This window comes from Anoplopoma fimbria, chromosome 16 (assembly GCF_027596085.1).
Source record: "Anoplopoma fimbria isolate UVic2021 breed Golden Eagle Sablefish chromosome 16, Afim_UVic_2022, whole genome shotgun sequence".
Taxonomy (NCBI): domain Eukaryota; kingdom Metazoa; phylum Chordata; class Actinopteri; order Perciformes; family Anoplopomatidae; genus Anoplopoma; species Anoplopoma fimbria.
Window position 1 is genome coordinate 21,079,269 of NC_072464.1, and position 11,187 is coordinate 21,090,455.

Here is an 11,187-nt window from a genome sequence, read left to right on the forward strand (position 1 = left end):
CACAATAACTAAAATATTATTTATACAGACAGAGTAATTGTTGTATTGCACAGTGGGTTGCACATATTTTTGATATTGCACAGATTTATATTGTCATATTATGCATGTTACCAAGAAATCATCTACATAAATAAATACCAGGCTGCAATAACCTTGTGACCACAGATATTGATGATTTAAACAAACCTTAAATAGAAATTTGAGAACACGATTAGTAATCAAATGATCTGCCGGACAATTTGAATGAGGTTCCTGTCCTGTTTTACATTTTGATGCTGTGACTTGATTACTGTTGTTTACATCTAAATGTTAGGGGAAGACGGAGAAAGAATATGATCACATGCTGTAATGTACAAATATTTAATGACATTCAAGCTGCGTCTGAATGAATCAGAAACTATTTTCATAACCAAATTATTATATTAAACTTAAATGTGAGGATGAGCTTCTTATCTCTTTCCTATTAGTGTAAACAGATTTAGTAAAACTGGTCGGATAGAACAAGATATCTGGAGACTTCACCTTCAGATCTGAGATGGAAATGTGTCACAACATGATATAGACAAACAAAATAATTGTTTAATTAAAAAAGATATAATTACCATATTGACTTCAGCACACACAAAAAAGAATGACAAATATTCTTCAAAAACCCATTTATTGTGAATTATGTTCGGTTCCAACAGGCATAATTTTGATCACAAACCAACAGAGTTGATGTAGATTTCCTGGCAGGACGTACTGGATGGCCGCACACACACACAAACACAGGAAGGACAAATAAATACACCTCTCAAGTGACATGATTAAGAATACAAAATCTAAAAGGAATGTATTTTGTAGTTGTTTACAAGTTGTGTGAGAAGACTCCTTGTTTAAATGCTAGAAATTAACAACGTCAGTCCAATAATTACGTGTTTGATGCTGCAAAACAGTAAAACATAGCATGCACGGCCAATCCATCTCCATGCCGACGGGTTTAATTATTAATACCAGCAGGACGACAGTGCTCTTTGTTTTTCAGCAGGCACTAAAACATACAAATGAAGCTTTGAGGTATTGTCAGACCATTACGAGACAAAAGGAGATGACAAGAATGAACCGATGACTTTGACACAAGACTAATAAGGCAGTGAGGGTCCCGAGGCGCCCTCAAGACGGATTCTGTCCCCCGTCTGTTGCACAGATCACCAACAGATACTGACAACACACAAGCTCACCTCAGGGGACCTAGTGCATTTAGGGTAAACAAGGTCACTGAGCCATCGGGTCAGGAGACCGGTAATGTTTGAGTCGTGAGGTTTGCTAATGATGCGTTAACAGTGATGATGGCCTACACTGATCAGAGGCCGACACTCCTCTTCCTCCAGGACAAGGCACCCCGTCTCGATCACACCCCCGGTTAGGGAATGACCTGGTTTCAGTCCGTAGATCTCCTGGAGTACATGGGCTCACTCTCCTCTCTGCTCCAGCGTCAACTCCGTCTCTGTGTGCATGTGTGTGAATGTGTGCATGTGCGTGTGTGTGTGTGTGTGTGCGTGTCTGTGTTTAATGGCTGATGCTGAGGAGGTGGGATCACAGTTTGGGAGGGTTAGCCAGCTTGATCTTCAGGTTCTCTGCCAGCTTGTCCAGGAACTCGAAGGTGTTCAAGTAGTCAGCGCGTTTCACACTGAAAAACAGAGAAAACGAGGAGAAAAGATTGAGTAAACTTTAACGTTACTTTGGGAGGTACAGAGTTTTATTTGCTTACGCAGCAGTATTTAAGAATGTTGCAATCTAAGCCTTAATACAAAGTAGAACTTGAAAGCTCACAGTTTCGACAAAGAAGAAGAAGATGGTTATGACAGAGCTATTCAAAACTCAACGTGCAGATGTCCAGTGAGAAGAATTGACTGCAACAGGAAGTGTGAAATTTTACTGAGTAAGTGTAGATTTTGTTGGGTTAATGTTCCCCTCCAGACATGTTTTAAATGTAAAAATAGTCTGCTATGATTAAGATTTTGTTTAACATGGTTTCTGCACATATAAAGTAAAAAAAAAAATCTGAAAAGCAGCTTGAAACATATTTACTCCCTCCCTCATTGAGACATGTGTCTATTTGTGAATATTCAAATATGCAAATATGACCTCAGGCCATGCATGTTTGACCCTGAGGAGTCTGATTTGCACCAAAACAGCAGCTACGGAAAAATTTGCTGTCTTCTATTACTTGTTCATATTGCTTGTTAGCTGGTTTGCTTGTAACTGACAGCTGCCGACACAGCATTAGCGGTTGTAAAACATACGGAAATATTTAGTGGGATTTTATTGGTAGATAATTAAAGTGAGATCCGTGGTCCGGTTAAGAGCCCAAAACTGCAAACGTTCTACCATGTTTGCTGTCAAAACCTTTACTATGCTAATGCGAACTCTCATTCTCTGTGCTGATGAAACAGCTCCAGAGGTTTCAAGTTTCTTCATCGGCGTTTGCGTGTTAGACAGCGGTTGGATTTTGAATTTATGACGTGCCAAATCTAGCTTGCCAATGGTACGTTTGAATCTCAGATTTAAGGGAAGTGCACCAGACATTTCCCCCTTCAGTAGAGGAATGTGAAAACAGTAGCTATCTTGTTAGCAAATCAGTGTTACAAGAGCAAACTGGTTTGAATTGAAACAGGTCATCTCTATGGAATTTTTATATATATATATATATATATATAAAAAAATACAAAATTCCGTAGAGATGACCTGTTGTACTTTTTGTACTTTTTTTTGTATGTACTTTTATAAGATATTAATCTTCTGCACAAAAGATGCATGTACCATTTCATACAACAATAAGCCATATCTAAGTGCTAAGATATGGTCCAAGAAGAAAAATAAACTGTTCTAGACATCTACAGTGGGGACACTGCAGCACCTGACGGGGACACGCAGAATAAATTGAGTGTTTGATAATGAAGAGACTAACTTTGTCAGGCCTTTGATGCAGATGGCCAAATCCTTGGTCATGAAACCGGCCTCGATGGTCTCGATGCAAACGGCCTCCAGCGCCTCGGAGTACACCCGCAGCTCTGTGTTGTTGTCCAGCTTTGCCCGGTGGAGCAGACCCTGCGACCATGCAAAGATGGAGGCTGTGGCACACAAACACACAGTGAAGGCAAAAATACATTACATTACACAATGCATAACATTAATAGAGCCTTTCTTTTTGGATATTTGTCTGTTTTTTTTTTACCAATGGGATTGGTGGAGGTTTCTTTCCCCTGCTGGTGTTGTCTGAAGTGGCGAGTCACTGTGCCGTGGGCGGCCTCAGACTCCACTGTGCGTCCATCAGGACAGATGAGCACACTGGTCATCATACCCAGGGAGCCGTAGCCTGAAACACAAAACCAACAGAACATCTTTGAACCAGAAAAAGGCAAAATCAGCATTCTCTATTTTTGTAATACAATGCAGTTTTGCAGGAGTTATAAGAACGTTTCTCCATATTTATCCACATAAATTGTTTCTACCAACCTTGTGCCACAGAATCAGACTGTACGTCTCCGTCGTAGTTCTTGCAGGCCCAAATGAAGCCCCCCTCAGATTTCATGGCCTGGGCCACCATGTCATCTATGAGACGGTGCTCGTACCAGATGCCTTTGGCCTCAAACTGAGCCCGGTATTGCCTGGAAACACAAAAAGGTGGACAAATGAGTTGTGATCTCTGGAATTAAAAAGTGTGTGCACTTGTGAAAAAGAGAGAGAAAAGTGTGCACGTGTGATTAAAGAGTCCTTACTTCTCGTAGATCTCCTGGAAGATGTCTTTGAAGCGGCCGTCGTACTTCTTCAGGATGGTGTTCTTGGTGCTGAGGTAGAGGGCCCAGCCTTTGGTCAACGCCATCTGGAAGGAGCTGTGGGCGAAGTCCCTGATGGAGCTGTCTGTGTTGTACATCCCCATGGCAACACCACCTGTGCCTGGACGGACACAAATATACATACATTAAGTATCGTAGGGTCACATATACGCTGTGCAATACCACCACATACAGATGTATATACACAGTATGCAGACCTGTATTTGTTTTTTATTATATGCAGTATAGTATGACTGAATAAACAATATCACACTCTGTCAAACGTAGACAAACACTGATAAAGGAAACTGAAATTCCCTGCTGCTAGTCTCCATTACATCTGTTTCAGTTAGCTCAGTGGTTGGGTTTGACTCATACAACAGGGGAATAGGAATGACATTGACACAAATAGATAAGCCATATCTCCTATTTTCCCCTTTACAATGTGAACACAATGCTTAATGTGCTGCCAGTCCAGCTTAATTATATTTACTGACACTCCTTTACAAATCCACATCATGATATCTGACATCTTTGCTCGAGGACATTTTCCATTTTAGGCTGATGCGTGTGTGTCAACGCAAAGTAAACTGTCCCACTCGTTGCCTGAGCCACTTTGCTCGCATAGCTTCAATCATCAGACCGTTCACATGTGGTGAGGCTAATTGAAGCATGATTGGTGCAGCGGGCTGGTTGTGTTCTTACCCTTAAACTCATGGATGACATATTTGACGGGCTCTCCGCCTGTGGGCGTGTAGGTCATCTCCACTTTCCCAGGCCCGGGCACCACAAAGTCTGTAGCTTTGTACTGTTGGGAGCAAAGTGAGAAACACAAAAGCTTAATTCTACTGCAACATCTCTGTTTTCACTTAACTGCACAGCCATTACAGACTGATTTAGGAGGGTGTGAGAGCTGTCCTATAAACATTGTGTGAGATCAAAGTTCAAATGACAATGCCCAAGTCATAAACACCTCGACACGGGCTAGGCTAGAGTAAATAATATGAATACCTCTGACATCCTCGGGAGATTATGTTACACGCAGCCGTTTGACATTTCACCTGCATATCTCTGTGCAGAGAGGAGGACTGTTGACTCTGGCACAGCACCACAAGCTAACTCGTGATAGTTCTGTGGCGTTGTTGCAACTTGTTAAACCTGTAGAGGTTGCACATTACAGTTCAGAGCACGGCTCGATGAAATATAATTATTGACTAAGCCTCTCCTGACAACCCAACAATGCCTGACTTCACCTTAAGTCACCGAGCTCGTACGAGAGTTGACAGCAGCCCGTTAGTCACAGGGGTTTAGCTGCAAATGATGCTTCAGTGACAGTAGCGGTTTTGTCAGATAATAATGGGTGTTGGTATTTGCACAAAGATAAAGACTCTCCTTTCAGCTGTAGTCCTGCAGTTGGTTAGTATTTAAACTGTAACCCTAACATGCATTTTTCCTGATTGTTACCTGATCTCCATGGGCGTGTCTGCCAATGATGATGGGTTTGATCCAGCCGGGCACCAGGCGGGGGATGTTCTTGCAGAGGATGGCCTCCCTGAACACGGTGCCGCCCAGGATGTTACGGATGGTGCCGTTGGGCGAGCGCCACATCTGCTTAAGCTTGAACTCCTCCACGCGGTTCTCATCGGGGGTGATGGTGGCGCACTTGATGCCCACGTTGTAGCGGCGCACCGCCTCCGCCGCGTCAACCGTCACCTGGTCGTCAGTGGCGTCTCGGTTCTCCATGCCGAGGTCATAGCTTTGCAGGAGGAGATGGAGAGAAGAGAGTTTGAATTAACAGTGCCGGAGAAAGCATTCGTAATGTATTGGAAATGTGTTGAAATGTTCATAACCTTTGCCACTACAATTACAAAACAATACTTTTTCTCAATACTTAGTTTCAGCCTTATAAACATGTCTTAATTCTCTCGATTCTACAAAGATGCCAAACTACAGGATCTATCCGTGTTAATAAATAACTTTGCTCCCTGTTGGTAAAATATTGTCAAAAGTTAGAGAAGTTTCTTGATTAAAAGCTGGAAATATTTGATAAAAAAAGTTGAATAAACAAGCCTAACAATCTGCCAAATATTCATTGCCAACTTCTATTACATGACACTTTTTGACACTAAATGCAACAGACATATTTTAGTCAGTATTCCAAAACATTAATATTTGTGTGCCTTCAAGTATGAGACTATGCAGAGATGTGAGGAGAAGAAATGGATCAGACATAGAGACCACTTATCAATCTGAACAGCAGAGGCATGGGACGCCATAAACCAAAGCGCTCTGTTTAAAGAAGGACAGTGATTATTTATGCTTCAGTTGCACAAACATCCTGCAGCACAGCTGACGCACTAAAAGTGAACACATGGCACTGTTTTATTTGGCTAGAAGCTAATCCGTGAATGTTACAAAACACTGGCTGCAATGTGCAACATAACCGCTGTGTCAAAGGACATGAACATGGATATTAATAAGCAGTGAAAGAGGGTATGTGAGCTTGAGGAATAGTTTAACTCGCTGCCAGGGCTTTTATTCACTCCAGATCTCGGCTAATTAGAATTTCTTGGAAGACCTGACACCGTGTTAGCATTAAGAATAGCCATTAGCCTCCTGCCCCACTTCTGTCACAGTACTGTGCTCGCTCTGTGCTTCTTTACACGCCTGAGATCTCCCCAGCAACACAAAGACAAAGGACAGAAGGAATCGACTGTGCTGTGACGGCTGGCCCACTGCCAGGATAACTGAAAAAGTTGCTCCACTTGTGCAAGAAGAACCTAACAAACCAGTGAGATGAGGAAGTAGGCCGAGCTTGATGCTTATCATTCCCTTCAGTACCGGCTTTCTCTGAAACCCGTTGGCATTGTTTGAAAGCAGCCACGACCTTTTACCCACTTTCTTCCTCCTCTTCACTCGCAAGCTCAAAACCAAGCCGTAACTAGATGACACTCAACATGTATATATACCACAAGAGAGAAAGAGAGAGAGAGAGAGAGACAGAAAGCTTTAAGGAGATAGTTTTAGGTTTTAAAAGTATGTCGTCCCGGTTTGTTCTTAAGCAATCGATTGTTATGTTGTGTGTCTGTTCAAACTGTAACACTTAGAAAACTCTGAACATGCTTTAATCTGAATGCACACACGTTGACCCTTTTTTACAATTACTATCAATTGTTGTTAAAGTATTAAATTAGATTCATCAATTTGACAGAATGTCCTCAGGAATCCTAATTGGTTATAGTTTGTTTTTCCAGTGGGCCGGAATTACGACAGTCCTGCTTTCAAAGATATTTTTCAAACACACTGAGTATTTATTACACCACATTAAATAAAAACGTGTGCTTCCAAAGCCTGCTGCACAATAAATCATTCACTTTTTACGATGAGATACAACAAGGGACGGTTCTGTTATCACATCTATCAGAAAAAGTCCAAAGTGCCGCCTATCTGTCCCAACAAGGCAGCATGAAGATATGATTCGTCATGAGTTATGGGGACATTAGGGACTTGAACGTCCCATAAAAAAGGTCACGCAAATAACATACAACTGTGAACAAAGTCCGTGCAGGAGATAAGAGGAGCAACAGGGTCAAATGAAGAAACGGATGCACCCACTAATAAGAGGACATTCGATGCCAATCACACTGAGGTGTATTCACCTGTGCAGGTCGAGCTCCAGGTACGGGAAGACGAGTTTCTCCTTAATGAGCTCCCAGATGACTCGAGTCATCTCGTCCCCCTGCATCTCCACCACAGAGCCTGCCTTGATCTTCTGAGACATCTTTGAGTCCTGTGACACCGGGGACAAACACAGAGACGTTTAAGATAACGATGAACTAAAGCAAAGAAGAGAGATGGGTTCAGGACAGAACATGGGATTCTATCAAGCTTAAATAACATACATTTTGCTGGTTAAGATGTGCCGTTAGTCACTGTAAAGTTGAATAACTTTCTTTTAATCTTGGTGTGACGAAATAAAATGTTTGAATATTATACTTTATGGTATCACATAGTAAATTTGTTCAGCGATTGCACAAAAAAACAAGTAGCATGACAATCAATGTCTGTGGTTGTTACGCTCTACATAACACTGCAGACGCAATGAAGGAACCCATTAAAAACATAAACTGGGAGGAGTCAGACCAGTGACCACCTGATATACTCCATAATCCTCTTAAATCTGGGTCAAACAAAAAAAACTGCAGCATATGATTAACATATGCCAACAATCTCATTAATAGCCATTAATAGAAGATAAAGGGCCTTTCATGTTATTATATAATTTAAATAAATGTGCATACTTGTTTCTTCTATAAATATAACCTATATATATATACAGTAGCAGTCAAAAGTTTGGACACACCTTCTCATTCAACTACTTTAAAGAATCTAAATCATAAAATATATTCTGGTTTGTTGAGCATTTGTTTGTTTACCACATAATTCCATATGTGTTCCTTCATAGTTTGGATGTCTTCAATATTAATCTACAATGTAGAAAAAAATTAAAATAAAGAAAAACCATTGAATGAGAAGGTGTGTCCAAACTTTTGACTGGTACTATATATATATACACATACATACATACATACATACATACATACATACATACATACATACATATATATATATATACTGTATGGGTGGTTGGTATTCTATGATGGTTATGACTTGCAGATCCATATCTTATTTGTGTTAAATTACAGGACGTCCTGAAAAGAAAGTTACATAACCCAGAAAACAGGCTGACCATGGCCTGGTGGGGAGATGACTGCTGAAACAGTCTGTCAGCAGGTCAGACGAGGCATGCCAACCCATAACCCACCGTATAGTACATGCACTTTATACAAATGCACTGCATACATACATGCACTATGTAAACACAGGCCTGCAGATGAATGACACGCACACAGGAAGCAGCTTGCTCAGACTGTGGGCCTTGTTTACCATTTTAAACAGTCGTGTTTCCATGCATATGACTTCATTTCCACAATATGTGCAACACACATATGCAAAACATTAAAATCTTATTTGCATTAAAAGAAAAAAATGAAATCATTGCAGCATTGATGTCATGTTTAATGGTTTCTAACCAGCATATCGAGACAATAAGATAAGAGTCGGCTGCACACTTATTCCCCTGTTACTCCACCACTTCCTTCTGCAGAAAGCAAAATGTCATTATATACATTATATATCACAGTCATACCTTGTTTGTGTTAAAGGTCCACGGTAGAGACAGCGGAGGGTGCAGACTGAGCTGAGAAGTGTTGGAAGCTCATAGAGGTGCGGCAGGTACCCGGCTTTCAGACCTCACCAGATATTAGCCAATCAGAGAAGAGCAGGAAAAACAGACAGCCAATCGGATGAGCCCACAAAGCAAGAGGGGCGGGGCTTGAGTGGGCGGGGTCTGAGAATGTAGCTCGCTGATTGGTCGGAGATACATTGCGCTATTCCGCCACATAAACAGGAGATTCATGAAAAACCTATGTTGTGTAATCCCCCTCACACACTTCATTTAATGCTCTATTTTATTCTAATCTTTTTGTGTTTCATATTACTGCAAAATCCTATTATTGTGTAGTAAATTATGTCTGATAAAGATAATATAAGATATATAGATAAGATATATGCTTTATTTACCAAGTGTATACATACTAGGAATTTAATCATATATATATATATATATATATATATATATATATATATATATATATACAGTACCAGTCAAAAGTTTGGACACACCTTCTCATTCAATGGTTTTTCTTTATTTTTATTTTTTTTTTTCTACATTGTAGATTAATATTGAAGAAATCCAAACTATGAAGGAACACATATGGAATTATGTGGTAAACAAACAAATGCTCAACAAACCAGAATATGTTTTATATTTTAGATTCTTCAAAATAGTTGAATGAGAAGATGTGTCCAAACTTTTGACTGATATATATATATATATATATATATATATATATAAATACATACACACAACACCAACGACATTTGTAAACCATGATATTCAAATGAAATTTCACTTGAAAATCACTAATTAGAGAAATTCAAAATACAGGATCATGTGTTTATTTATTTATCTGGTATTTCAGTGTACAGAGTTATCTATATATTCTGGTTCATTACCAGTCATGTCTTTCATTAGTTCTCATACGGCTACTTTTGGGAATGTTTCGTCTGGTTTCAGTGATTCTTGACCACTCCTTAAAGACCTCACTGATACAGATTAACCTGTTATGTGGCCCGAGGGCAATGATTTGCTGTGAGGCACCCTTCCCCCCCACCAGGGACTTGAGTGGATATTTGTCAGTATCAGAAACAGCTGGTGGGATAATGACAGTTGTGAGATCTAAAGGGTTGATTTTGTCCATCAGTAAAAAACTAAATATTTTTTTCAACCCAGAAAAAAACACTTTATCCTTAAGTTTATCACAAATGTTCACAATCAAAATCAACAAATGGAGATACATAGTTTTCACTGTACAGGAAGTGGGTGAAACTTGTATGTAGGCCAACAGAGAAAAGGGTTTACATTTTTGGCTATTTTGATACTTAATGAATGGATGAATAATAATTGTCTCCTTAGAGCTGATGAAGAACTGAAAGTATATGATGATGATTACGACCGCTAGAGCCACTATGGAAGACTGCAGTATTCTTCTTATTTGTTTATTTATCTATTTTCCCTTTAATTTAATTTAATTTTTTTACAACTTTTTATTTTTGTCATGGTATTATAATTTTAGTCCATTTTGATTATAGAGCCACTTATATATATTTGGTTACCTTCCAACAACCCAATGGACATTGAGACACAACTCCAAACGCGCCCCCTCGTCTTATTTTACGATAAAGAGAATGTCAGCAAATACCCTAATTTTGAAGCTTTTAAGTGCCTTTAAAAAGACAGTTGCTAAAAAATGTTTCTAAATAAGAAACATCTTCACAATTATTATATCTCCATTACAGCTCATTGTGTATTCTCACACGATTGCATTCACTCGTCAAAACTCATAAAAAATGATGATTATTGTGAAAAAAAACTGGGTGAACAAAACCTGTAAGTATCATAAACAATTATTTGCCACAGTACTTTTTTTCTGGAATAACTAAAAATAAATATATTTTTAATTTCCAATTGGCTTTTTGTCGCTGCGCCCCCTGCAGGTGGTAGGGGGAACGTCAGGTCAGAGGGAGGCCAGGTGAAGATGATTAGTAACTTCATGCCACTGCAAAGCTTATGGTGCAGGACTCTTTAGAAAAAAGAAATATTACTGGCAGTCACTGAAAGGATACGATGTTATCATTCAAATACAACAAGTTTTCCAACATTGCCACTGTGTTGTTGTTTTTGGTA

General features: G+C 39.7%; 1 protein-coding gene across 1 annotated transcript; it reads right to left on the bottom strand.

The window, feature by feature from the left end:
* Positions 1–641: 641 nt before the first annotated feature.
* idh1 (isocitrate dehydrogenase (NADP(+)) 1) lies at positions 642–9,113 on the bottom strand. Its single transcript, XM_054615487.1, has 9 exons — positions 9,028–9,113; positions 7,478–7,608; positions 5,283–5,574; positions 4,524–4,626; positions 3,762–3,939; positions 3,499–3,650; positions 3,218–3,358; positions 2,951–3,113; positions 642–1,669 (listed from the first exon to the last, which is right to left on the bottom strand). Exons 2-9 carry the CDS (start codon positions 7,597–7,599, stop codon positions 1,576–1,578), a joined length of 1,245 nt encoding a protein of 414 aa, XP_054471462.1. The 5' UTR covers positions 7,600–7,608; positions 9,028–9,113; the 3' UTR covers positions 642–1,575.
* Between the last annotated feature and the right edge of the window lie 2,074 nt (positions 9,114–11,187).